General features: G+C 52.6%; 9 protein-coding genes across 9 annotated transcripts; 4 read left to right on the top strand and 5 right to left on the bottom strand.

Annotated features, from left to right (window-relative positions):
- Positions 1–716: 716 nt before the first annotated feature.
- Positions 717–2954, bottom strand: COCSUDRAFT_18159 (P-loop containing nucleoside triphosphate hydrolase protein; the record flags this gene model as incomplete). Its single annotated transcript, XM_005645391.1, has 7 exons — positions 717–795; positions 981–1187; positions 1588–1835; positions 2072–2247; positions 2363–2584; positions 2670–2820; positions 2901–2954. Coding segments are annotated over 7 exons (1137 nt in total), but the record flags the coding sequence as incomplete, so codon positions are not given.
- Positions 2955–5921: 2967 nt separating this feature from the next.
- Positions 5922–8178, bottom strand: COCSUDRAFT_37685 (WD40 repeat-like protein; the record flags this gene model as incomplete). Its single annotated transcript, XM_005645390.1, has 10 exons — positions 5922–6035; positions 6191–6346; positions 6464–6509; positions 6614–6739; positions 6904–6992; positions 7100–7228; positions 7340–7465; positions 7578–7778; positions 7870–8014; positions 8096–8178. The coding sequence occupies 10 exons, from the start codon at positions 8176–8178 to the stop codon at positions 5922–5924; spliced, it is 1215 nt and encodes a 404-aa protein (XP_005645447.1).
- A 129-nt stretch (positions 8179–8307) lies between these two features.
- Positions 8308–8981, top strand: COCSUDRAFT_33930 (hypothetical protein). Its single transcript, XM_005645389.1, has one exon. It carries the CDS (start codon positions 8316–8318, stop codon positions 8619–8621), a length of 306 nt encoding a protein of 101 aa, XP_005645446.1. The 5' UTR covers positions 8308–8315; the 3' UTR covers positions 8622–8981.
- Positions 8954–11367, bottom strand: COCSUDRAFT_67291 (hypothetical protein; the record flags this gene model as incomplete). Its single annotated transcript, XM_005645388.1, has 8 exons — positions 10991–11367; positions 10744–10859; positions 10451–10654; positions 10176–10325; positions 9884–10027; positions 9639–9773; positions 9355–9507; positions 8954–9175 (listed from the first exon to the last, which is right to left on the bottom strand). The coding sequence occupies exons 1-8, from the start codon at positions 11175–11177 to the stop codon at positions 8954–8956; spliced, it is 1311 nt and encodes a 436-aa protein (XP_005645445.1). The 5' UTR covers positions 11178–11367.
- A 143-nt stretch (positions 11368–11510) lies between these two features.
- COCSUDRAFT_54267 (cycloartenol synthase) lies at positions 11511–16088 on the top strand. The gene is made up of 13 exons (XM_005645387.1): positions 11511–11911; positions 12065–12347; positions 12432–12498; positions 12607–12789; positions 12944–13219; positions 13421–13518; positions 13633–13813; positions 13964–14086; positions 14273–14428; positions 14558–14793; positions 15059–15191; positions 15353–15570; positions 15682–16088. The coding sequence occupies exons 1-13, from the start codon at positions 11662–11664 to the stop codon at positions 15737–15739; spliced, it is 2262 nt and encodes a 753-aa protein (XP_005645444.1). The 5' UTR covers positions 11511–11661; the 3' UTR covers positions 15740–16088.
- Positions 16089–16223: 135 nt separating this feature from the next.
- On the bottom strand, positions 16224–17549 carry COCSUDRAFT_54266 (ribosomal protein L17). The gene is made up of 4 exons (XM_005645386.1): positions 17327–17549; positions 17138–17243; positions 16881–17050; positions 16224–16708 (listed from the first exon to the last, which is right to left on the bottom strand). The coding sequence occupies exons 1-4, from the start codon at positions 17389–17391 to the stop codon at positions 16576–16578; spliced, it is 474 nt and encodes a 157-aa protein (XP_005645443.1). The 5' UTR covers positions 17392–17549; the 3' UTR covers positions 16224–16575.
- Positions 17550–18046: 497 nt separating this feature from the next.
- COCSUDRAFT_25145 (cytochrome P450) lies at positions 18047–22144 on the top strand. Its single transcript, XM_005645385.1, has 9 exons — positions 18047–18262; positions 18751–18978; positions 19401–19559; positions 19918–20142; positions 20414–20560; positions 20705–20797; positions 21046–21261; positions 21516–21605; positions 21783–22144. Exons 1-9 carry the CDS (start codon positions 18125–18127, stop codon positions 21879–21881), a joined length of 1395 nt encoding a protein of 464 aa, XP_005645442.1. The 5' UTR covers positions 18047–18124; the 3' UTR covers positions 21882–22144.
- A 52-nt stretch (positions 22145–22196) lies between these two features.
- On the bottom strand, positions 22197–23345 carry COCSUDRAFT_54264 (hypothetical protein). Its single transcript, XM_005645384.1, has 4 exons — positions 23177–23345; positions 22952–23070; positions 22711–22777; positions 22197–22588 (listed from the first exon to the last, which is right to left on the bottom strand). Exons 1-4 carry the CDS (start codon positions 23253–23255, stop codon positions 22500–22502), a joined length of 354 nt encoding a protein of 117 aa, XP_005645441.1. The 5' UTR covers positions 23256–23345; the 3' UTR covers positions 22197–22499.
- An 887-nt stretch (positions 23346–24232) lies between these two features.
- COCSUDRAFT_10772 (NECAP endocytosis associated 2) lies at positions 24233–25066 on the top strand (the record flags this gene model as incomplete). Its single annotated transcript, XM_005645383.1, has 3 exons — positions 24233–24417; positions 24643–24823; positions 24929–25066. Coding segments are annotated over 3 exons (504 nt in total), but the record flags the coding sequence as incomplete, so codon positions are not given.
- Between the last annotated feature and the right edge of the window lie 799 nt (positions 25067–25865).

Raw genomic sequence — 25865 nt, 5'->3', positions numbered from 1 at the left:
TGCATGCGCACGTGACCAATTTGTATATCCTTCCAACTTGTAGGTGTGGCACTGGGACCCAATGAAGAAGCACATTCTTCGATTATCACCATTGCATTCAAAGTGCCAGATGAAAAGTAGTATGGACAGGGTCTTTAAGAACCTTCCCGCGGGCGGCATTACTCTTGCTGCGAGTATGTGCATGGCTTGCTCATTGAGCTTGCAGCACCTGCAGGGTCATAGCGAATCAATCGGGATCCCTTACACTGAAGCAATTCAATGTTGTAACTTGGTCCCTTGCATGCTCCTAAAATACGCGTGAGGCACAATTATTTGTGACCTTCAAGCTACACTCATTCAGAAATCCGTCTTCGCTTGGCGCGAGACAAGCCTCTATGGTGCGGGTGTTGCCCTTTCTTGTTTTCGTCTTTCAAGCGCTGCTTCAAGACTGTGTGCTCCTTTTTGAGATGCAGCATCCAGGCTGGCACCTCCATCCCTGATGACAGCATGAGATTTGCGATTCGGCGCAGCTGCCCTGCAGAGTCCAGGAATGTATTAGTCAGCACACAACACGAGCAGCAGCACGTAATGTTTAGCACCAACCCAAAAACCTGTACTGGCTTTGCTTTTTGAACCACCTACTTGCAAGGTCTAGTAGCTGTGCAGAGATGGATAATGCAATCAGTCTTAGATCAGTCTTAGCTTAAATCTAAGGAGAGTATGGCCAGTGATTTGAGCTAGTTCTTGCCTGCATCTCGCTCCTCAAAGAAGGTGATGGCCTGGCCAGTGCGGCCGGCTCTTCCAGTACGGCCCACCCTGCGCTCAATGTCCCTTCTCTCAATCAACCCACAAGCCGCAGGACCCAGATGCATCAAGCGAGCAGCATGGGTTCTCCAACACTTGAGAGCTAGAAATCATATCACCTAGTTGCGAGTCACCCTGCCCATTTGCTATCATCGACAGTCCAAGAGCGAGAGAGAGAAGAAGCCCAGTACTCTCACCTGTGGACATAATCCACGGCAGACAGAGGGAAGTCATAGTTGATGACAGTCTGGACGTTCAGGAAGTCGATGCCCCTTGCCATCAGGTCCGTGCAGACCAGCACATGCATGCGGCCTTCCCTGAACCTGTCAACCGTCGCCGCTCGAGCTGAGGGCGCCTGATCCGCTGAGATGCTGTCCACCAACACCCCTTCCAGCGCCAAATCCCTGATCAGCAAACCCAACAATCTCCCTTGTTTTGTCCCTGTTTTGTCAGTTTGCAGCCCTAGCATCTGCAGAGGTACGGCTTGACCTGGTCTCTCCGAGGAATCAACCAAGGCAAGCAAAGGGCACAGCTGTAATAGCCCAGTTATGGCAACTTTGACAGCATGCACCAAAATGCCCCCATACATCATCGGCATGCAGTCCTGAGACCTGCAGAGATACGGCTCGATCTGGTCTCTTCAAGGATTCAATCAAGGCAAAGCACAGGGCACAGCTGTAATAGCCGACACATGGCAACCTTGAGAGCTTGCAATCAACAATGCATGGTCCGTCTTGCCAGCGTGGTAAGTGTAAGTGCCTGAGTGTAATCATGTTGTCAATTGCGATCGGTTCCAATAAGCACCTGTGCAGGGCGGAGCAGCGCTGCTTGGAGTTGGTGAACACGAGGATGGGCGGCCGGGTGCCCAGGCCCAGCAGGTCGCGCAGCGCGATGAGCTTGCCGGCCTCATTGCCCACAAACACCAGTCGCTGCTGCACGGACGCGGCCGCGCTGTTGCGCTCGCCCACCGTCACGCGAACCGGCTGCTTAAGCAGGCTGCGCGCCAGCTCCTCCACCTTCTCTGGCAGCGTCGCGCTGAAAAATGCAGCAACCTGCGGCCCATGATATTCTCCTTGCTGATGTCTGCTTCTCCTCCAGCTTGTCTAAGTAGGCACCTTGCCTTTGGTAGGAAAAGCGTGTAGTAACATATACATTTCTGCAGTTAGTAAACTCCAACCTGACTTAATTGCTATTCCCCAGTAAGCAGACATGGTGTGATGGCAGTGCTATAAGAATAAAGCAATTACAAAAAGGGGAAAATAAAGAGCGGTAGAGGTAGAGCCTGTACCCTGCGAGGGTTGGTGCATGCAGCCACGACCTTGTCCATCTGCGTGACAAAGCCTTGGTCCAGCAGCTTGTCTGCCTCGTCAAAGACCAGGAACTCCACGCTGCTGAAGTCTGCCTTCTTCGCCAGCTTGCTCAGCCTCAAAGGTGTCGCCACAACGATGTCCATCTGCAGCAGCACTCATTCATGCACTCAGATAAATTTATTGATATAAACAACGGAGAGTTCTTTGCATGTGGAGCAAGGATACATGCCAAGGAACAATCTAGTAGAATGAGATCAGAGTGTCCAAACATACCTTTGTGAAGTCAGTGCCTGCTGTAACCCCGGCTGCACTGAGCAGGCAGCAGTGCAGGTGCAGCCCCTTCACAAGGCGAGTCAGCACTCGCGCGATCTGAGCTGCCAATTCCCTTGTGGGGCCCACCAGAAGAGCCTTCACCCCTTCTCGCCCCTTCAGGGCGCCCAGCTTCGCCTGGATGATGATGGGCAGCAGATAGGCCAGCGTTTTCCCAGAGCCTGAAGGCCAATTATTTTATATGATACGGAGCTGCATGACTTGCACCACTGCCCCAGTCATGAAGTGTAGATATGGGAAGCCTACCTGTGGGTGCCACACAAAGGACTTCTCGCTTCTTCAAAAGAAGGGGCACTGCTTGTCTCTGGATGGGGGTGGGCGCAAGAAAGCCGCTTTCCTCGATATTCGCCAGCAGCTTTTTGTAGAATTTCCGTTTCTTGCACACATCCGAGAACTCCTGCCGAGCAAGATCAGAGTCAGTATCAATATGCAACAGGGCTTTAAGGTAGAGGAAGAGCAGAAGGCAAAATTTGTTACCTTGAGAGGCGCTGGTATGTCGGTGCCCTTAACATATATTCTGTGCTGCTTCCTCAGCGCATGGACGTCATCCTGCGACCCACTCCAGCTCGAACATATCCTAACGTCTATTGATAAGCCCCTGACAATTAGTGAAGGATGTGATACGCCATTTCTATTGCAGTGGGAAGCTTCACCTCAGACTGGACTGAGGGACCAGCAGACTGATGTGAAGACCTGCGATCATGACTGGCCGCAGCAACCTCTGAAGAGGCTGCTAAAGTACTGGCAACGTGCCCATCGTGCGCCTTGTCTTCTCTCCTTTGAGGAAACGGGAGCGCAGTCAGAAGCGATGTCAAGGCATCGTCCGTCCTGCTTTGTCCTTTTGTGCCCTGCCGCTCCATTATCTGCTAATACTTAGCAATCTGAGGTCCTGCCAAACAGCATCGGGTGCAAATGCTGAGAGACTGCGCTTGGGACTGCAAAGCGGGTGCATTCTGGCTCCACGTGAGCACAGCATGCATTTCAGCCTAGTCCTTCGACTCCATTCGCAATCAGCGCACGAAACAGACCGTCATTCCCTGGCAAATCAAATCAATACGCTGACCTTTCTTGTCTACAGGTGGTAACACTAGAGATCTGACGTCTTCAAATCAGAAATTTGTGGGCTACAGTACAAGACAGTCCTAGTTGTCTAGGACAAGCACAGTCAGTCTCTATATTCCACTTCCCGTTGAGTCCAGGGCATGCAAATCACCATCGCAACTCATTGTTTCAACCAGAAGTCGAGGATCCGCGAGTCCTCCGATGAGTGACCAAGATGATGACCATGACCAAGACTTTGTGATCTATGGAGATGCTGAGGAAGCTCCATATATCTTCAAGGTGACGAGAGACTCCTAATTTTGTCTCTTAAAGCTCTGCTGATATTATGGCCATCTCCTTCACGCATATAATGGGGTTGCAACAGGGACCTGCAGATCACCGTCAGAGGAAAGACACAGGACGAACCTATGCCAGCTTGCATCAGCAGCTTTCCAAGAAGCGTGAGGAGGTAATGCAATTTCTCTTTTTGCCAGACGCAGCTGTGACAGCGATTGCACTGCCCTCAAGCTAATTGAGGTGCTTGGACTACAGGAGTCGACAAATTCAGCGTTTCTTGGCCATGACCGGCACATGTCAGAGCAGCCACAGCCAGGTCACCAGGCAGTGCATGGCGGAGCTCCATTTGGCGAGAATGTCATTGCAAATCTGGAAGCAAGGTTCAAAGAGACGGCAGTTGGCAGAACAGCGCATACGGAGCAGCAGGCAGAGCCTATGATCGCTGAGACAGCTGCGATTGGAGCACACAATCCCTTAGCAGCACTCGGCCTGCAGCCACAAATGAGCCACACACAGCAGCCCAGCAGGGAAGAGGATCTTTTGCTCGACAGAGCTGGGACATCATCTGGCTATCACGGGGCGCCAACAAACAGGAAGAAGAGGCAGCTTGGAAGCACATTGAGGCCTGCAGCGGAACAGCACGGTGGCTATGGCTCAAAGAGGAAAACACCGCTATCGAAAGCACAGCACAAATTTGCAATCCGAGAGTCGTCGCTGACAGCTGGGGAGCAGACATCAACAAAGACGGGAGTCCCAGACATCCTGAAGACATTGAAGGGTCTTGATGCGCGAACACCAAGGTTTGACGCATTCCACTGCTGGCAATCTAGAATATATATTTCCGATGTAAATGGGTTGTTGACTCAGCCCATTTGCATTCCCTGTAGCAAAAACATGTCCAATTCTCCAGCTGGTAATCGCAGGCATGCAAGCAGCGAGGAGAGGATAGAAGAAGATGATGAGAGGAGCGAGGATGCCCAGGAGCCACAGCCCGGGCACAATTTGCCATCAAGGCAGGCAGCAGCAGCACTGCCCATGGTCATGAGTCCAGAAACGCCCCAGGTGGACAACAGTTTCCTGCGTGCACGACGTGCAGATGTGGATACCATGTGCATGCAAACCCCTGCAGGGGCTGTGCATGCTGACATGCTTGGGGGAGCTGTCAGCCCGGGCACTGCGGCCGGCAAGTCAGCACAGAGATTGTTCTTAGCATCCGTGCTTCAGGGCGCTCAAATTCCCATCCGGCAGGTAAAGCAACCCCGCCTGGTGTAATTTTATCGATTTCAATAATGCATGCTAGGTCTCTCTTGAAGGCAGATGGGATCAATCAATCTTGCCTGCCACGTGTGGCTTAGATGCTTACCTACGATGGTGGATCATCAGATGCAGACTGGCAAAGGGGCAGCAAATGGGACTTTAGCAGCACGCCTCCAGCATGAGGAAACCTTGATGGCACATGGAAGTGGTGAAGACATAGTCCAGGTGAGTGCAGTTTCTCCATAATCATATATATTTAATGGCTGTGGATTTCTAAATGACTGTCTTTTGCTGTTTGCCGATGCATGGTGGCCTTTATGCAGGTTGAAATCCTGGAAAAAGAACAGGAAGACAACATGATCAAGTGCCGCTGCAAGAAGCTGGGGGAGGAGGCAGGGGATAGGTTCTTATTTGCCTTCATAAAGTCCAGCGTTTCAGTGAACATAGACGTTGGTTGCCGCATGACAATATGCAGCCCTTGGAAACTGATGCAGCTGCGGGACACTTCAGCCCCGCTGGTGTTTGTGTACCATGCACGCAACATGTAACTTCATAATTTAGTCAGGAGGGTTTTCGGTGGGGCATGAGGCAAAAAGGAACACCAGCTTTGCGAGGTCAGTCACCAGACAATATACAATCAAGATATATGAAACTGGCCCCCGCACTGGTGCTGAAAATAGGCCAAGATAATAGTCTCTAGACTAGCTAGTATAAATCAGTGCACATGGCCAGACACCATTCAGACGCCTATTCTTAATACTCGCTTGTGTTTACTGCAGCTTTACCAGAGCAACATGCAGTCTGTTCAGTGTTAAACAACCTTTCATAACAGGCTCCTGCACTTGCTAGCAGACCAACGGCTGAAGCACAAGTCTGAGCTAGAAATCTGAGTCCCTGTACACATCAATCGCTCCATGTGTCCTCATTGTCACCATCCTCTCCCTCAACTTCTTCATTTGCGCGCCTTGGGGCTGCCCAGGCAATTATCTGGCAATCGTTTGATCCAGTGTAGAGTTCCTGCCCACAGACACAATATTGGATAAGCATGCTTTGTGTCTAGGCTTGCCCGGCGCATGCACGGCACTGTCACAGTATGACAGAAAAAGTCCGCCGAATGGTACAGTGTGGTATTCGAGAGGGCATTTGCTAAGAAGCGTATGTAAATATCCCACCTGATTTGTTGGGTTGTAACAGCAAGCATTGACTGTGTCCATGTGCCCACGCAGCAGTGCATGCAAATTGCCCTCAAAGATATCAAATTTCTGGATGACACTTCCTGACGGGTGAAATACCATGTGCGCATCAGCACTCACTGCAATTTGGCGACCCTGCACGGACCATCTCACAGACTGAATGACCAAGAAACATTTTTCTAGAAATCTGCAGTGCAATCGGCTCAAACAATGATCGAGCATGTATATTGAAGAGCTCAATGACAACATTACCTTTTTGGCTCTGTTGAAGGTGTTGGGATAGTTCACAAGGGTATTGCTGCGCAGCACAGTCCAACTTAAAAGCTACCTCCCATGCCCAAAATTGTGGAGGATGCAACACAAACGTGCATGCAGCAGCAAAGAGGCAGACAGAGGCTGAACCTGTTGTGCTGAAGGTCCCACAGGCGCAAGCGCGAGTCTGTGCCAGCAGTGAGGCAGTGCATTCCGTCAGGAGTGGGCACCACGGCTGTCACTGCACCATCATGGGCTGTGCGATGTTGCGCTGGCCTGCTGACATTTGCGCCATCATTTGCGCTGGTTTCCAGCCTGTACTGCCTGACATAAACAAAATCTACCACTTACTTCTGCGTCAAGTGTAGGCTGTGATGTCTTCGCATGAGGATTGTTTAACAGATGCGATAAGGCCTCAAGGATCCTTATATCATGCTTACCTAGAGGCGCTTGAGCGGGGTCCAACATGTGTGTCATGCTGATCAAAGTTATGCACACACCCGGACGTCCTGATGTCCCACAATCTGACCTGCACATGGTGGGTGTTCATCAATAGCAAGAACTATCCCTTGAAACACTGTCAAGGAAGTCGTTTGGAAATGACTATCAGACCTGATGCAGCAAGAGGAGCATTACCTGGCCATCACATGACCCTGTGATGAGGTGCCACTCGCTGGAGAGAGACCAGTGCAGCGCCCACACCGCCTCCCTGTGGCCCACAAGGCTGTGTGTGAAAGCGCCGCTTGCAGGGTCACAGAGCTTCACCTGAGCAATCCATGCCAAGGTCAAACCATGTCTCCGTCCATCTCTGTCTCATCGCTGCCGCATACTGTTATGCTGCTCCCCAAAGGAAAACAGTGTAGTGAAGAAAGACACCTGCGGCTCTCCACCTCCCACTGCCACCAAGCAGTGCGCTGCAGCCACGTGGGACATGCCGAGGGCATACACACGGACTGGCAGCGCAAAGCTGCATGCCACTGCTAGCACATTTGTGTCCCAGATCTGCAGTGGTGCACGACTTGGTCATCAGATCAGCGCACTCGTTCCCTCCCTTGTCAACATCAGAATGACAAAGATTCAGGGAAAGTTGGCACTGGGCATGCCAATGGTTCACCTTGACTTCCTGGTCAAAGGACCCGGTAACAAACATGCCGGTATCAACGGGGTACCAAACAGCGCTTGTAACGCTAAACTTGTGGCAGTCTGGATTGGTCCTGTCCACCTTGAACAGGGCTCTGTGCTCTGAACAGCCCTCGGTGAAGACTCGGTGTGACTGCCGTCCCACAACCTGGGGTGTGCCTTCCTGCATGATCATCTCGGTCAATGTGGGAAGGGAAGTATGGGGGACACAGCAAAGAATCTGCCAACCCTAAATTGTTCAGGTCTCAGGGTGGGTCAAGCCTCACCTGGACGTCATATCCAGCAATGGATGCATCTGCTGCAGCACCAAGGAGATACCGGTGGTCGATAGAGTCTAGCTCCAAACTAGTCAGGCCCCCCTTATGGGCACTGTCTATGGCCTTTTCCGAACTGACTTGCAGCGATTTGACCCTGAGCAATACGGATTTGTGAATCGGCAGGTAGGTTGAAGAAACTCATGCAAAAGGGCCATATACGTTTCACAGCGTCCACCTGTTCTCCTTGATCTGGGAAATGAAGGTTTGGTTCTGCTGCCTTTGACGCTCAAGCAATCCTCCGGTTATGCTGCTGTGCATTTCATTAGTTCAATCTCATGACCCCGCGTCTTGAGATTATGTGGTTGAACATCCGTTATAGATCATGCCAATATCTGCAAGTCAGAGTAGATACTTGACACTACACGTGCTCATGACAGTGCAATCGATGCAACAGAATGCCAAATTACAATTCCTTAAACACAATTCATGGGAACTTCGAAGAACAAAGACCATCATCTACAGAGTACCGAGATAGCTTCCGCTTGGAGCTCCTCTGGCTTCCCCAAGTTGGGAAGCTGCCCACCCAGGTCCTCACAACAGCCTTTCAAGTCCTTCCCTCAGTCCTCAAATTTAGAAAGAGTAACGGGCAAGTTCATTCCACCGTCCTACCTAATGCTGGCTTCAAAAGGTTGAAATACAGCTGGATCCCCCCCGGGCCTGGAACGGTTTCTTGTGCACAAGTGACTCACAAGATCCAATAGCTGAGAACATCATCGTCATCATCAATCTAGAGAAAACTAACTACAATGAACTGAATTGCTCATCTACAAACGCACAGACTGCCTGGCTTGAAGAAGAGCAGCTGAACACATCATGGATATTGTTCTATTGCCTGATTTCTGTCCAGAATATTTCTGTACACTCCCCTCAGGGATATCCTTTAATGAAACCATATCAGTAGCATGCATGGGTGTGGGACTGCACCCTACATTGTACACAGATGTAGGATGTACTGCACCCAACAGTTGTGGTAAACCTTGCATGCCTACCTCTGCCAGGTGTGCAGCAGCACGCTTGCCGGTGCCAGCACAGCTCAAGCCTTTGACACAGACACGCGCCAGAAGAGCAGGCGGAGGCCCTTTTGCTGCTTGGACTCCTCAGCATTTGCTCCCCACTCGTTGTGCAGCCTCTGCACCAGCAGCGTGCTCACCACTCCCAGCGCGCCACTCAGCAGCTTGAACACCAGGGATGGCTTCTTCTTGCGCTTGCCGCAGGTGGCCAACTCCTTCCGCGCATCTGCCAGGGCATTGTTCACCTGCATGTGTCATATAGGCTCTGTTGGTCTCTTTTGACATTCTGTCAGGCTAACTGAGCACTAAGCTGCATGCTCCTGACCTTTGTCAGCATTAAGCGGGGCAATGCAATGCCTCAATGCCGTTACAGTATCATATATCAAAATCTGCATTGCAGTCCGTGTGAGAGGCAGGTGCGCACAGCTGCCAGCTGCTGCGGCAGGTCCTGCAGGGCCTGGGATGCCTCTGCCAGCTTGGCTTCCAGCTCGGTGATCTGCATGTCCCTGCTGCGCAGCAGCTCAGCCTGGATGCCCATCTGCCGCTGCAGCTGTTCAATCTCAGCCTGCCGTGCCTCCTGCGACTCATCAGAAATGGCTGAGTCCCTTCTCGCGTGTTTTGTGAGGTGTGCATCCATTGCATGATACAATGCATTGTGGACGTGGAACACTTGAGCTTGTACAGATATGATTGCAAGGTGGTTGTGACCTGATCTTGGCTCATCTGCGCCTTCAGGGTCGCCACTTGCGCTTCAGCTGTCTCTCGAGCAGCGTTCACTCTTGCCAGGGTGTTCTTGATGTTCTGGAATGCTCCAGCCAGCGCTGTGATCTCATCATGAGCAGCCTGCACAAAATGATCGCAATCACCGTTTTGTTTGCCGTGATCCCCTGCAAGGATGGATGCATGCCAGACAAAGCGTTTTGCATTGACACAGATCAGCAGTTGGCGCACACCGCGAGTTCCAAGCGCATCTTCTGCAGTTCTGTATCACGGCTGCGTGCTGTCTCTGTTGCCTTCTCAAGCTGGCTCTGCAGATGGTCCTCTAGGTCCTGCTTTGAATGCTCCAGGTCCTGCTTGGCATTCTCCAGCTCGCTGACCTGGTGATGGCCATCCCATAATGCTCAGGAAATGCAATGGGACACATGCATTGCTGAAGCTGATGTCATGCATCAAGACAGGAACTCGCCATGACATACCTTGGTGCACCCTGCAGATCAGCATAACAGGTGCACAGCAGAGGCTCACCTTTTGCAGCAGAGCCTGCAGCCTGACCTCCAGCTGGTCCTTGACAGCGATGACTGACTGCAGCTCCTTGCCTTCCTGCTCCAGCATCTCCATGAACTCTTTCTTTTCTGACCGCTCTGTCAGGAGCTGCTGCGTCAGACTCTGTAGCACCTGTGGCGAAGTAAGTCTTTGATCAGAAGAAACCACAATGGCCGCAAACGCCTGAGCAGTCCGAGAAAGACAATTTTGTGGGGGAGCCTGGAATTTATTCAGCGCTGGCATCCAATTCTTTGTACCTTGCTGGTCACCAGTTTGGTCTCATCTGCAACACTGCAGTGGCTCTGCATCGCAAAACCCTGTGATTCCAGTGACTGCACGACAGACTTGTACTTCATCAGCTCTTCCTTCAGCTGACTGTTTGAAGATCTGACTGCATTGTTCTCCTTGCGAGTGTCCAGCAATTCTTGCATGAGGCCAAGCCGTGGCTTCTCAGAAAGATCCTGCAGGCAGTTAGGACCGTTGTCAACTTTTGCTAAAACTGTGATGTCCCATATCAGTATCTGCAGATTTTACAAAGGTGTATGATCACCTTTTTGCTCGAGACACTGGGTGGTGTGCTTGTGCCCTCCCTCAGAGACTTCCATGACGATGTTGAGTTTCCATTAACCACCTTAAAAGGTGGCCTGGACAGCGGCCCACCTGCAACTTGGAGTCCAGTTCATGAATCAGCGCATTCTCTGGGGACCCTGGCTCCCAGGTATCTGAGCAGAAGATTGCTAGTTTTGTCAGTAAAGGTGTGCACATGCAGGTGTGGTGTCTTAGTTGGCCTGACGTACTTGATGTGACGGTGGAGGTGGAGGATGATACGGAAGATGTGCCATTGGAGAGCCGGGATGTCCTCCTGGTCTGTGTTGGAGAAGTGGAGCGTTGAAGGGATGGCGTCGCGGTTTCCTCCGGGCAGGTGCTCCCTGTCGGCGTGGGAGCTCTGGAACCAGTGACCCTCTCATCTTTGGCCTTCTTCATGCTTGAGATGAATGGCGATGGATATGTCAAGTCGATTTCCTGGAATAGACTGTCACTTCAGATGCACAAAGTCACTGGCAAAAGGTTGTTATGAAGTCATCAACAAGGACAGAAGTTGACCGTCATCAGCGGGTTTCTTGGCAAGGATGGAGACTGCATGCAGTTGTTCTCCTCGTCAAAGTTGCAAATTGTGCATCCAACAATTTGCTGTCAAGTGGCTGTTTCAAAAGGGAGGTAGTGTTTTGAGGAAGGGAAACCCTTCTAATTATAGACCTCAAAGGGTCGACTGGCTGACCTCATCCCCCGACATTGTTGCCTCTATTTCGCTGTCCCGACAGTGAAAATGAAAGGGATTAGTTTGGACATATATTGAGGAGTGTAAGGCGGTGTGTACGGAGCAGCTCTCATGATATATGAATATTCGACTTCATGGGCATGAAGACGAAGTGAACGCAATCTTGGCAGGTCGCTGCATCGAAAAGTCATGTGGAGGTTAAAGAGTGGGGAGGACACAAAAGGACATCCTTTTCTGCAGTCCTTGAATGATTTTCAAGGACGCCAGGTGTGGGAACTCGACCCTGATGGTGGATCACCAGAGGAGTTGCAAGCCGTGAAGGCAGCTCAAGATGCGTTTACCGCCAACAGATTGAGTCAGAAACATAGCTCAGACCTCTTGCTGCGCCTGCAATGCTCTGGGAGCCTTGATGATCCTACAGCACGAAGGAGGCAGTCAGGTGTGCAGTGCAGTCCGTATGAACTTTGATCTCGATGCAAAATGCTGCTTGGTGATTGTGTCCAGGTAACAAGTGTATTTAGGTCAACGAAACATGAGCTTTTCCCATCAAGTCATCTTGACAGGGTCCTCAGACAACACTGTCACTGGACAGGGGCTGCCACTGGGCCAGAGGTGACATCTGCACTGCGCGAAGGCATTTCATTTTACTCCAAGCTGCAACAAGCAGATGGTCATTGGCCTGGCGACTATGGGGGCCCCATGTTCCTCATGCCGGGCCTCGTCATCACTTGCTACGTGACGGGCTGTCTGGACACAGTCTTGACCGCCCCTCACAAGGCAGAGATGCTGCGGTATCTGAAGAACCATCAGAATTCAGATGGGGGCTATGGCCTGCACATTGAAGGTCACTCCACCATGTTTGGGACTGCTCTCAGGTACGGAGTCTCGCGAGCAAATTTGTTGTTCTTCGGGCACAGCAGAGCACAGACACTCATATGCCTCTCTTGTGCTCCTTGCAGCTACGTGACAATGCGGATTTTGGGCCTCCCAGCAGAGGATGAAACTTGCGAGACTGCACGAAGATGGGTAAGTGGTGGGGGTTATTTCTTATACCATAATTAGGAATCTCATGTGGACTTGCACGGGATGCAATGAATGGGATGCAATGTTGACAGCACACCTTCTGATCTGCAGATTCTCGATCATGAGGGGGCGACACACATTACATCATGGGGAAAGTTCTGGTTGGCGGTCCTGGGCTGCTACTCCTGGGACGGCATGAACCCGACCCCGCCTGAGATCTGGATGCTCCCCTATGCTTCCTGGAGTGGGATCGGCCTGGCACACCCGGGCCGCTTCTGGTGCCACTGCCGAATGGTAACTTCTGCTCTTAGACTGAAGGCACAAATACACATGAGACAGCATGCTGCAGTCTCGTTCCATGCGCTCGTCACAGGAGCAGCGCAAGCATGCATGCTTCAGTCTGGGCCACGGAAAGTTTTATCTTTTCTGAGAGAGGTAGATTTTACAGGTGTATCTACCCATGAGCTATGTGTACGGCATGCGGGGCACTGGCAAGCTGACTCCACTGGTCCTCAGCCTGCGGAAGGAGCTGTACCCGGGCAGCTACGAGTGCATAAACTGGAATGCTGCGCGCAACCAGTGTGCCTCGACCGACCTGTACTACCCGCACCCCTGGATCCAGGATGTGCTCTGGTGGTCCCTATACAAGGCAGAGGGGCTGCTGCTGGGATCCGGCCTCCGCAAGAAGGCCCTGGCTGAGGTCATGCGCCACGTGCACTACGAGGTCAGTGTGCTCTTTTGAGCGCTCTCTGCTTCTCTGTATGCCTTTCGTCTTCATGATGGGGGCTTTGCGAGCTGTCGAGTCACACTTTGGTGCTTTCATTGCCTCCTGCTCTTCACTGTTGGTAGTTGAGATGCCTGATTTGCAGCTGTGATGATGAGCATGCTGCGTGGCTTGCTGAGAGAGTATGTTGGTGTGTGGCAGGACGAGAACACGCGCTATGTGTGCATCGGGCCTGTTAACAAGGTCATCAACATGCTGTGTTGCTGGTTTGAGGACCCAGACTCTGAGGCCTTCAAGAGGTACTGCTCATTCTGCTTGGCATTCTGCCATCCCTCCTGACAAAGCCACTGAGACACATCAGGAACTGCTCCTAGTGCTAGTAATCTGATGGTCATGTCATGTCATGCACGCAGGCACATCCCGCGCCTGTATGATTTCCTGTGGGTGGCGGAGGACGGCATGAAGATGCAGGGGTACAACGGGTCCCAGCTGTGGGACACCACATTCGCGGTGCAGGCCATCTGCGCCACCGGCCTCGCACCTGAGTTCAGCGACTGCATGCGCCGCGCCCACCACTACGTGGACGTCACACAGGCAAGCATGCATGATCATCCATCATACAAACCAGAGACAACAGTGCCGCATTCCATGTCAGTGACGTCGCTGGCACAAGGAGTACTCTCTTCAGGTGGCCCTGCTCGTTGAAATGGTGGAGTAAGTTTGTGCCTCTGCTGTGCTTGACAGGTGCGCGACGACTGCCCTGGGCCCCTGAGTGCATGGTACCGCCACATCAGCAAAGGGGCCTGGCCCTTCTCCACAAGGGACCACGGCTGGCCCATCTCTGACTGCAGCTCAGAGGGCCTCAAGGTGATCATCGCTCCTTATGACCCATCATTGGGACCGTCCCCAATATTCATGAAAGTAAAACAATCACATGCTACTCATAATTTGTGTGTCATGTGGATGAGCTGTTCTAGACCAAATGTACAAAATACAGCTGTCTCATTGCAAATAAGTTTACAATATAGAGCAACTTGTGGGTGGGCTTTGCAGGCCTCTTTGTCACTTGCCGCACTGGATCCTGCCAAGGTTGGCGCGCCAATCTCGGATGACCGCCTCTTCGATTGCGTGAATGTGATCCTGTCCTACCAGAATGGCGACGGCGGCTGGGCGACCTATGAGAATACGCGCTCCTACTCAGCACTGGAGGTACCCTGCGCATGCCTCCACCTGTCTCACCCACCAAATGATGCATGGGCACTATGGCACCACATCACTTGTCCTGTAACAGCTGCCACGCTGGCGACTTGCCGTGACAACAGCTGGGCTGTCATGCAGCTGATCAATCCCTCGGAGACCTTTGGGGACATCGTGATAGACTACAGCTACGTGGAGTGCGCGTCCGCCTGCATGACAGCGCTGGCCGAGTTCCAGCACAAGCACCGGGAGCATCGCAGCGCGGAGGTTCTGGCCTCCCTCCGGCGCGGCCAGCGCTTCATCGAGAAGCAGCAGCGTGCGGACGGCTCCTGGTACGGCTCCTGGGGCGTCTGCTTCACCTACGCGGCCTGGTTCGGGTGAGCGCCTGACCTCCTTGCATCACACCATCAATGACACTCCTGCCTTCCTGACCTTCAAGCCTTTCAAATTGGTCCATGCGTCTTCAAAGTCACCACAAGGCCTCACAGGAGATTGGGCAGCTTGCTCAAGGCACCTCAGGTTGTTTTGAATTGATAGCCAGGCAGCCTGTTGTGGGGAGGGCAGTTGTGCTTCTTTCGGTGTTTGCTTCTTTTTGGAAGTTATGTGGGCGGAGGTGAAGTTGTGGCGGGCTGGCTGGTGCAGGTGCGAGGCGCTGGCGGCAGTGGGCAAGACGGTGGCGAACAGCGAGGCGCAGCTGCGCGCGTGCGAATTCCTGCTCAGCAAGCAGTGCCCCGACGGCGGCTGGGGCGAGAGCTACCTCTCCTGCCAGGACAAAGCGCGCTCCCACATACCCCCACATACCCCCTGAAATCCTCGTAGATCCCCAACCACATCCACCTGTGCAGTGATGCTGGCAAGGTCGTACAGATGATGTGAGGATGGTATGGTTGTGTTATATGGGGAGTCCTGATTTTAGGGCCAACTTTTGCCCTGCAGGTGTATTCACAGTTGGAGGGGCAGAAGTCGCAGGTGGTGAACACAGCCTGGGCGATTTTGGCGCTGATCTCAGCGGGCTATCACCACCGGGACACCAAGCAGATCCAGAATGCAGTGCGCTGCCTGCTGCGGCAGCAGCTGCCATCGGGTGACTGGCCGCAGGAGCACATCACTGGAGTGTTCAACCGGAACTGCATGATCACATATGCCAACTACAGGTGTGCCTATTGCCCCCACTCAAGCTTCCATTGGCTGCATGGAAACAGGTTCAGAAGGGATATGCTCGCGGAGAAAGCTGATGCGTTACATGGCTGCTGTGCTTGCAACAGGAACATCTTCCCTATCTGGGCACTTGGGCGGTACAGAGTTGACGTCCTGAAGCTCTGAATGGCAGGAGCTGCTCCTCAAAGCCTCACCATATATATATACTGCACCTCAAGCAAACGGTTTTCCTTCCAAGTACATAGGCTTCTGCAGCACTGCGATTTATGTGAGCGAGCGAGTAGGTAGCTGAATGGAGAGCATTCTTTGATACGTTCTGGCCCATACTGAATGGGCCAGTTGAGGGAGCCAGTTGAGCGGATGACTCGGGGATTTGAAAGGGTGGTGTTGGCATTGTGATCGCAATTGCCTGATTAGGTATTCCCTGAGAGCATTGTTTACTAGCCCCCGTTTTTGAGCTTGCTGTATCATGGCTGTGAAACAATGGATACCTGATGTAAATACCTGCTCTGCCAAAACCTGAAGCCTCATGGATCACAAAGGGGCAGGACTGAGGACAGCATTGTAAAACACGTGCAATTGATCAGCACAATGACCGGGCTCAGTCTGTGCAATTTGCAACGTTGCAGTGCAGGCTACAGCTGAGCATGATGCTTATTCCTAGTTTACACAGACTTGCTCCTTATAAGCCTTGTAATTACAGAGGAGTTCACATTGCTGGTGGCCGCCAAACTGCCTGATAAATCAGCTGCATTGCTTTTCCCCCAAACCCGGCACTTGCAAGCAACAGTCAAAATTGTGCTACACTATTATGTAATAATGGATCTCTTCCCAGTGCTGTGGATTGCTTAGCAACACATGGGGAACCCCGCATGAGTCCTGCGCCATGGCCAATCCTGCTTCGACAGGGCATAACACTCACACGCAGAACTAGTGCCCATGCTGAAGTCTCTAAGCCATCGTTTATGGGCTTACAGACAGTGGCCATCTATCATCGCATGTCATGACCGGTCAGCAGGCTCCTCCTGCCCGCCTGGTTGCTGCTCCAGAGCCTGTGCAGCTGCTGGGAGGAAAGGTGACTGGCGCCCCGGTGGCGGCCGTGCTGGCCTCAACTCCCCATCTCTGTCCACATACCTGCCACCCATCACCACACCTGTCACCTCCTGTATATCCTCATGGCCAGGCGTGCATGCACCTGCTGACTGGATGGTTGAGCAGATATGCAGATGCTCCGGCAGGGCCAGGAAGTAAGACTTTGAGCAGGTGCATGGCGCAAGTGCAACATGCATGTGTGCTAGGAGCTCACTCTATGTAGGCCATGTGCGCTGCATCGTTGGTCCGCTGCCTGGTGCGCAGGATGCGCGTGTAGCCGCCATCGCGATCCTTGTATCGCTCTGCCATTTCTGTGAACACCTTCTGCAGCACGTCGTCCCCGCGCACCACTGCTGCAGCCTTCCGTCTCGCATGCAGATCCCCCTGGTGGGATGCAGCGAGCATCAGCAAGATGACGGATACACAGCAGCACATGGACAACAGCCAAATCAATGTGTGCCATAGCCTCACCTCCTTGCCCCAGGTGATGACCCTGTCTGCCAGCTTCCTGAGCTCCTTCGCTTTGGCCACCGTCGTTTCAATCCTCTCATGACGAACAAGCTGAGATACCATAGTCCTGAACAAGTAAGAGCCAATTAAGTATAATGTTGCAATTTAGACAATTCATTTATGCAATGAACTTGCTAAAACAGTTTATACCTGAGCAGTGACCATCTGTGCGCGACAGTCCTGCCTAGATTGCGGCCAACGACCCTATGTTTCATCAGAGAGAAATTTCAACGAGCATTTGGAGCTTCGTCCGGCCTATCTAGAAAAGTAGGACCCTGGCGATCTTGAGTGATCTGGTAATTTACGCTTTCCAAACGTCACAATGGCTTGCAGAACGACACAAGAACTGTCTCACACAGCTGAAATCGAAATGCAGGCAAAGAGAGGCTTGAGCTGTCGAGAATGGAGGAAAGCAGACTGCAGCACCAGCTGGCAAACCCTCTCTCGGTTGTAGGGTTTTGAACAACCTCTCTGGGCCTCTGATGCTCTGGCTCGTCCTGTTGCTGTCTTTTGCAAATGTAATAAAGTAAGAGAGTAACAGTATTTCGATTATACGGGTATCTGCTGAGCCCAGGCGTGGTATCGATTATTTGATCCCATCAATCGCTGCTGCAATCAGCACTCCCTCCACTGGGCTGCTGATAGGAAAGTGATAAATACTTGACAATCACTCGATCTTTATTTAATTGTTATATTCTCCCACATGCGACACTCCGAAATGGGCTGGAACACGGGGAGATGTGGAAGCCTTCAGGCCTGACTGCCCAGCATTAGCTGGTACACCAGTCTTGCAGATCAATCTCGGGACTGGACAGGAAGATGACATGGGGCTTCGGGGGTCTTGGCACGAATGGAGATGCAGCATTTCATCCTGGACAAGCAGCTCTTCTGGCAGCTGCTGTGCTGGTCAGCCTGGCCTGCTTCCAGCTGCTGCGAGGGCTGTGGCGCATGGTGGCCATTGAGAGGGGCCTGTCTGACGTTCCCAGCGCTCCGGGGGGCAACCTGCTGCTGGGCCATGTGCTGCCGCTGCTGAAGGGGACCCCCTGGGACATCATGGCTGCCTGGGTCATCAAGTGCCCACCCCTGGTAGGACGGGCTCACAGCACTTTGCCTTTAATGATCATGACTGTACTCTGACAACAATATGCCATTGTCCTCATCTTGGACATGCAGGCTGGGATCATGCATGGCTTTAGGGAAGTGCATGGAGCTGTTGACCACTTGCAGCAGAATTGTCCCTCCATGCAGACCAGTCCCTGCATGAGGTCCTGGTGTTGGGATAGATCAAATTAGCGGACTGAAGACCTGACGATGTCAGGCCCATCACTGCTCAGTCATGCCTGACCTCCGTGTCCATATGTGACAATGTCATACCTCCAGATCTTAATATCTCAGATTTAAGAGCATCCAGGGACAATGGGGACGCGCATGGCATGTACAATTAAGTGATAATCTAGCTAGAGCATGAGCAGGATCAGAATCGGTAGCACCAGAGAAATCTACCGTTAGCACCAGAGAAATCTGTTAGGCAGACATGCAAGCAACAGTACAGATGACAGACAAAGCATGTGCAGGTGCGACTGCGCATTCTGCAGCGCAGCATGGTGGTGGTGGGCAGCGCGGAGGGGCTAAAGCGGGTGTTCCAGACCAACGCGCGCAACTATGTGAAGGACCTGGACTTCTCCTTCCACCCCTTCCTGCCCATCCTGGGCACGGGCCTGGTGACTGCGCAGGGTGCCCTCTGGCAGTCCCAGCGCCTGCTCATGGCCCCCACTCTGCGCGTCGACGTCCTCGACGATGTGGTGAGCCGTTCCCTCCATCTTTCCTGCCCTGCCGGCTGCTGAGGGGCTTCATACCATTGCTTCTGCCACCGGTCTCTGACCATCAAGGTGTTCCTATTGAGAGGAATCATTGCCGACAGTACATTGTCATGGAAGCATACCGGGCTGCACTGAGCTTCCAGCATAGCAGGCGATCATGCTATTGGCATCACAAATCTGCCTATGACCAGACTGTCACAATCGTACTTGCACCTTGTCAAGAACGCATGCCAGCAGCGCATTGCCAACGAGAGCCTGCTGCACTGCTTTGACCTCCCAGGAAGACAGACAGCCGCCAGGCCCGGTGCAGTGCGTCAGGCAGGCAGTGAAGCATATGCACATATGGGGATTTGGATTGTTGGGCGCGAGGGATTAACCGGGGCCGGTTGGGCTGGTGTGCGCAGATTGGGGTGGCGATGCGGGCAGCGGACCGGCTGAGCAGCAAGCTGGAGGAGGCGGTGGCGGCTGGGCGGCCAGTGGAGATGGAGGAGGAGTTCCGGCTGCTCACGCTGCAGGTCATCGGCGAAGCCGTCCTCAGCCTGCCGGCCGAAGAGTGCGACCGGGTACGACGCAGCTCTGCACTGCAAACCCACCCGCCCATATGTGTACCTTTTGTAGCGAGGGAGGCCTGTACGGAAAGGCAGCGCAATCCTTTCACAGCGCACATGTCCATGTGTCTCGTTGCACTGCGCCCATTACTGCGCCCATATTACTGAAGGGTGTATCACCGTTCTCATGCGCTAATCCGCCCGAGCCAGAGCAGACAAAATATGCAGAGCGTGGAAGCCTGCACAGAGTCGTGTCCAAGAGCCACTACTGGTACTCTGCCGAACTGACTTTTTCAACGTGATTTTGGAACTTCAGTTCATTGACATTGTAGAACGTCTGACATGAGTAACAGCACCGATGCTATGCGCGCAGGTGTTTCCGCAGCTGTACCTGCCGGTGATGGCGGAGGCGAATCTGCGCGCGATCCGCCCCTGGCGCCAGTACCTGCCCACGCCCTCCTTCTTTGCCTTCCTCTGGCGCATGCGCAGCCTCAACTCCTACATCCGCACCCTCCTGCGCACGCGCTGGCACAGCCGCCACCAGCGATCCGGCGCCCCCAAGCGTGACATCCTCGACCGCCTCATCACCGCCATCGAGGTGCTGGGCCGCAGCAGAACTTGCTTTTTTACAGAGAGAATTTGAATCGAAGATGTGATGCTTGCATGTATCTCTTGTGTGGATCTCTTGCATATGTTTCTTCAGATGCATGCCTGGAGAGCTCAGTGGGGCTGAGATTTAGTCGCCGGAGTTAAGTACGTGAGGAGCAATTTGCACTTCATTGGTTACCAGATGGACTGCCGTTGCTCAGATGAAGGGTGTCTGTTGTGCGTGGGATGCTGCTTGATGGTAAGGAGTGTGGGCGCTGCAGGCCAAGGGCGGCACGTGGAGCAATGCACTGGAGACGCAGCTGTGCTACGAAATAAAGACTTTTTTGCTGGCCGGCCACGAGACGAGCGCTGCCATGCTGACGTGGACGCTGTACGAGCTGACTCAGCGCCCCGACGCGCTTGCCAAAGTGTGCACCCACTCAGTATGCGGTGCCAGAGTTGACCTCAGTACACTCGATTGTGAACTTGGCAAGCATGCGCCCTTGTGTTGTTGTGTGTGCTGCAAGGCAGTGTTCAAAGAAGATCACTGCTGAGAAAGTGCCTTGCTGCAGGTGAGGGAGGAGGCAGTGGCGGCTACAGCTCAGAGCGACGAGCCGAGCAGGGCGGCCGCAGAGCAGATGGTGTACACAGTCAGCTCTCTGAAGGTGCGCCCCGGCTGTCCTCCCAACCTGAACCCATCGTACATGTCCCCCTTACTGCCTTCTTAGCCCACCACTCGAAAGATGGGACGGGTAAGCACCTGGGATCTGAGTTTGGAGTGTTAGTGTGCTACCCTGGAGGAGAGTATATGCTGGGTGTGGGGAAGGGGGCCCCCAAACAACCCTTAAATAATCCTGAGGTGTTACAGCAATAGCAGATGCGCTCAAAGTGGTGATTCATGGAATGCGTGCAGGAGACGCTGCGCAAGTACTCGGTGGTGCCGGTGGTGACTCGGCGGGTGGCGGCGGACGACGCGATCTGCGGCATGCGCGTGCCGGCCGGCACGTACCTGGCATGCTGCCTGCAGGCGGTGCACGCGGCCTGGCAGCAGCCGGGCGCCTGGCGCCCCGAGCGCTTCCTGCCCGGCGGCGAGTATGACGGCTTCAAGGAGGACATCCGCCCCTTCATGGTGTGCATTGCTCCTCCCGTCTCATGCGTAAACGTCAACCAGGGTAGAAGAACGCGGGATTTTCCTTTTCCTGGCAAGCCATGAGCTCCATATTGCAGCTCATGCACTTCATGGGCATTGAGCAGCTTATGATGGGATGACATGCTGTATGCCATTATGCCTTCTGTGATTTTGGTCTTGGGTACAGTCAACATTCCTGGAGACGCAATTTTCTCAAGAACTCCATCTGATATTTTTTACTGTGCTGCCTGCAGTTTGTGCCGTTCATCCAGGGGCCACGGAATTGCCTGGGCCAGTACTTTGCACTCCTTGAGGCGCGAATAGTTCTGGCACTGCTAGTAAAGGTCCGTCCCCTCTCCACAGACATGGTCCTTACCGCCCATAAATAGCCGAATTTGAGAAGTTTCGCTGCCGCCTAGATGGTGCCAGTGTGCTTGCATGCCTGGCAGGTCTACCAGAAGTGTTGCATGATTGTACACATGTACAATTCCTTTCTGACGTGAGTTCTTGACTGTGTGCAGAGGTTCAAGTTCCAGTATGCTGCATCCACGCCAGCTACCCGACATCCTAGCGTGATCCCTGTCGGCCCAGCAGATGGCATGATGATGCATGTGAGCTGAAACGCGGCATGATGCCACGATGGAAGTCTTCCTCCATTTTTGGGAGGTGGCAGAGAGTGGGAAACACTAAAATACATTCAGGACTGATATCTTGGAGCGCGCCTGACCTAGCATATATGTGTGAACCTCTGAGAGCAGTATTGCGCAAAAGTAGAAGTTTTGTGATGAGAGTTTTCACACTTGGGCACTGCCCCTAGAGCAGAAATCTGGTGCATTTTGAAAGAATCCTTCCGAATGCAATAAATGATGTTGTGATCACTGCGTGATATTGAGAAGTCTCCGAGGTGCCTGTCAGGAATTTAATAAATGCATCATATCAAACATTTGTGTTTTAATAATCCTTGCAGAACCACTCTATGCCTTTTCAACAATGAAATTCCCAAGCCAATCAATAATCTCAGATGTTGCAGCACATGGAACGCTGCCAAAATTGATGAATACAGTACATGGTGGCATTTGCTGTGGACATCCATATCTGTGAGCACTGTCGTATATTGTACCAATTCGACGAGTACAAATTTGCGCTAGCGGGCTGCACCAGGGGTCGCAAAGTAAGAAGGACAAAACCACTGAAACACTCAAACTCATCAGCACGTCAGACACTGAGATTCACTGTTTTCAGTCGTCGTTGCTGACCACATTTGGCGTCCTCCCAACGTTGGCCAAATCGTACTCTCCCACGAAAGGAAGATCCGCCTTGTACCACCCTGCAGCACGTTTGGAGATGAGTACAGCCACCAACATCATGAGCCTTGTGGGTACATGAAGCAATACTGACATTACTAGGACCACAGAGACACACAGCGCTGCTGCGAAGAACATGGCTCACCATATACTCCGCCACCAAGATGGAGCACCTCTCCAAAGTTCTCAGACACGACGGCCTTGTAAGCAGCCTGCGCCAGGGCAGCAGCTTGTTGCTTCCCCAATTGGAAGTCACACAACACAGGCTTCCCAAGGCACTATATGGTGCTATGCCCACTCGCAGATATATGATCTCAGGCCAATAAGCTGATGATGCCGGTTGAGAGATCTGCAAGACCCATGGAAGCACGTCAGAGTCAAGTCACCTTCAATGAACGTGATTCCTTTCCATACTGGAAGCTGGCATTTGGTACTAATGATCCACCCGCCTCACAAGCAAGGATGATCTTTGCACCCTTCCCTGCCGCTGCCGTCAAATCCTCCACTGTGCAAGGCATGCAGGCCTCATCAATAGGTTGTTCTTGATAATGGAATCCCTGAGCACATGGTTTACAAACACAGAGACGCCCACAAAGTCACAGCCAGCTCACCAAATGCTGGGTTTGGCTCCACTGGTGAGACGCCATTCAGAGCCAAGGCGGTTGCACGCAGCAGACCAGTGAATGACATTTGGCCCAAACTAAACTTCCTGAAAAGGGCTGCATGTTTGGCGCCCTCTGGGTGAGCCTGCTCATAGAGGTCTCTGGGTCTCACATCAACAAGCACCTGAGATGCATCAGGTCACAGAAGGTCAGCAGTGAGCTGTGGAGCAGCATATGGACAACACAAGGAAGAAGATGGATGACTAGTTGAGCTATGCAAACCTCCACATCAATTGAAAATGAGGAGCAGGCACTCACATATCCCTTCTTTACGAGCTCCGCTGCTTCCTCAGCTTTGATGGTCTTCACTCCCCGCTTGTTCAACGTGTCATAAATGTACTCCCACCTGACACAATGGGAGAGTGATAAGTGGCATTGTCCAACTACGTGGCCTTACATGCAGAGGCTCCGAGGCTCAGTCCCTCACAGCCATCTGCACATGTCTGCATGTAGAGGCTAGGTTGTGCACCTTGGCAGTCTTCCCCCTGCAGTGCCAACTGTCTGAACTGCGGCCGCCGCTCTGGGCGTCTGCACCTTCCGCAATGCTCGTGTGCTAAGATGCCGCAGTTTTCGACCGGCAGATAAGGGGCTTCCCTTCTTGAATGAAGAGGTGGTGAACACATCACTTGTGCATGGTCTGGAGCACGGAGAGTTGATCGACGCCATCATGGTCAATGGGGATGCAACACAATCTCTTAGTTTAATGAATATGAGGATTGTCTCTGTTGTCGGAAAGAATCGAAATTGAGAGGAGAAATCCACACGTGCAAGACAAATCCTTGGAATCCAATCCAGGCCGGGGGGACCCTGCAGGGGGGATCGGGGTCGATCGGTCCTGATCAGGCTCACGCTGAATCTGCCCAGAAGTTTCCTCGGATGCAAGCAGCAAAACAAAAGATAACCTAGTTTGATGAGCTCTACACTTTCAAGGGCCAGGTATTTGTGTTCCTAAGTATCACTCCTTATTCCTTTGTTCTTTTTGGAGCTGCAGTATAAAGGATGGGTGATGAAGCAATCGAGCAGACTTTGTTCGTTGCAAAGGAGGTGCAGGTATACAGAGTCCCACCACGCCCGTCATCAGGTGGTCACAAAAGCGGTGACTGGAAGGTCGCGGATAGGATTTTCCAGGGAAGGCTGCGTGTGCTGTCCATCGGGGAAAAGTGTGAGCTGAGGTTGGAAGAGCCTGGCAGGTGACTTCTGTCTTCTGCATGTCAACATGAAAATCCTCATAATGATCCAATACATCAGTCGACACAAGACATTCTGCTGGACAGCTCTTGCATGCCGCTCCTGAAGTCAATCACCACATGTGGCCCTCTTGCAGAGTATAACTTGGATTTTCCTGTGCAGATGCTGTTGCTGACAAACGATTAAGTTTTCAGGACCTATGCTGAACTGATTTGTTCTTGCATCAGTGGGGAGCTGTATGCCATGTGCCCGGTGCCACTGGGACAGAGGGCAGTGGCGGTGGAGCCAGTGGCGGACAGCTCCCGCTACTTTGTCTTGCGACTGGTGGATGCCACAACCAAGCGGCATGCCTTCATTGGGATGGGCTTCACAGACCGCACGGAAGCATTCGACTTCAATGTTGCGCTGGTAAGGTGTCTTCCTTGGTTGTCTACTTGTCTGGCCTCATCGTGCAATAAAGACTGGCCTTGTACTCTGGATCTGCCAACATCGTCCTGGTCTGTGCTGGTGCAGTCCGACCATGAGAAGTACATCCGGCGAGCAAAGGAGGTGCAGGCAGCTGCGAAGGATGATGCACCATCCGGTGCAAGCGAGGCTTCCAGCCTTTACAAGAAGCAGGACCTCAGCTTGAAGGAAGGCGAAACAATCAAGTGCGATGCTCATGCCAAACAGCTTATTGTACCGATTAGCAGTCACTTACAAAGCAGTTGTTCGTTATCGTTTGGGAATGGTGACACCGAAAATCTTGACCATATACTGGTGAGTCTCACCCCATCTGTGTGCCGCCAGAATCAACATGCGGAGGGCGTCGGGAGATAAAACGACAGCCAGCACTGGCGGGCTCTTCTCTAATCTGCCTGTGGCAGCCTCGTCACAAGCCAGTCAGCTCAAGCCTCTGGCCCCACCTCCTCAGGCCCCTCTGCAACAGGTACTGCCCATGATATGACCCCTGGCAACAACCGAGTGGTAGACCAGCCCTGCAAAGGATTTTGCTTTTCAATACTTTTAAATCCTTGCAAGACTGATATGGGAATCTTCTCACATTGCAGGAGCGGTCAAGCGCCCCAGCAGGGGGATTCAGCAGCACTCTGCCTTCCGAGCCTAGTGGGTACGCAGACCTGCTCGGGGGCTTTGACAGCGATGCATCCGATCGTCCAGCTGTACAGCAGCTTTCAGATCAGATGGATGCCTCGCATCCATTTGGCACCCAAACAGCCACCGTTGCAAAGAAGGAAGAGAACTGGGCGACATTTGAATGATGTTGCAGAGCTGCTGGCTGCATAGATGTCATGCAGTTCTAGAACGCAGATCTGTCATGCTCTGGGAAGATGTACTTGTGCTTGCATGGAAAATGGATGGTCAGAAGGAAGCACCTGCAAGCACAACAATTGCAGATGCGAGGGAAAGATGATTTGCGAAGAAGGCACGATTAGATAATTATTCTGCCAGA

This window comes from Coccomyxa subellipsoidea (assembly GCF_000258705.1).
Source record: "Coccomyxa subellipsoidea C-169, whole genome shotgun sequence".
NCBI lineage: Eukaryota > Viridiplantae > Chlorophyta > Trebouxiophyceae > Coccomyxaceae > Coccomyxa > Coccomyxa subellipsoidea.
Note: the sequence above shows the minus strand (reverse complement) of the source record. Positions and strands in the feature narration are given on the sequence as shown.

Excerpts from the sequence above, each read along its gene's own strand:
- COCSUDRAFT_54266 (XM_005645386.1), bottom strand. The coding sequence starts at position 17,391 with ATGAAACATAGGGTCGTTGGCCGCAATCTAGGCAGGACTGTCGCGCAC. Across the intron at positions 17,244-17,326 it reads CACAGATGGTCACTGCTCAG|GACTATGGTATCTCAGCTTG; the intron begins GTATAAACTGTT and ends TTACTTGTTCAG. Across the intron at positions 16,709-16,880 it reads GCGCACATGGCCTACATAGA|GTATGTGGACAGAGATGGGG; the intron begins GTGAGCTCCTAG and ends GATGGGTGGCAG.
- COCSUDRAFT_33930 (XM_005645389.1), top strand. The coding sequence starts at position 8,316 with ATGCCAAATTACAATTCCTTAAACACAATTCATGGGAACTTCGAAGAA.
- COCSUDRAFT_54267 (XM_005645387.1), top strand. The coding sequence starts at position 11,662 with ATGTGGAGGTTAAAGAGTGGGGAGGACACAAAAGGACATCCTTTTCTG. Across the intron at positions 13,814-13,963 it reads ACTACGTGGACGTCACACAG|GTGCGCGACGACTGCCCTGG; the intron begins GCAAGCATGCAT and ends TGTGCTTGACAG. Across the intron at positions 15,571-15,681 it reads ATCACATATGCCAACTACAG|GAACATCTTCCCTATCTGGG; the intron begins GTGTGCCTATTG and ends TGCTTGCAACAG.
- COCSUDRAFT_54264 (XM_005645384.1), bottom strand. The coding sequence starts at position 23,255 with ATGTCATTCACTGGTCTGCTGCGTGCAACCGCCTTGGCTCTGAATGGC. Across the intron at positions 23,071-23,176 it reads GGAGCCAAACCCAGCATTTG|TGGAGGATTTGACGGCAGCG; the intron begins GTGAGCTGGCTG and ends TGCCTTGCACAG. Across the intron at positions 22,589-22,710 it reads TCTTGGTGGCGGAGTATATG|GGTGGTACAAGGCGGATCTT; the intron begins GTGAGCCATGTT and ends AACGTGCTGCAG.
- COCSUDRAFT_25145 (XM_005645385.1), top strand. The coding sequence starts at position 18,125 with ATGGTGGCCATTGAGAGGGGCCTGTCTGACGTTCCCAGCGCTCCGGGG. Across the intron at positions 18,979-19,400 it reads TCGACGTCCTCGACGATGTG|ATTGGGGTGGCGATGCGGGC; the intron begins GTGAGCCGTTCC and ends TGGTGTGCGCAG. Across the intron at positions 20,143-20,413 it reads GCCTCATCACCGCCATCGAG|GCCAAGGGCGGCACGTGGAG; the intron begins GTGCTGGGCCGC and ends TGGGCGCTGCAG.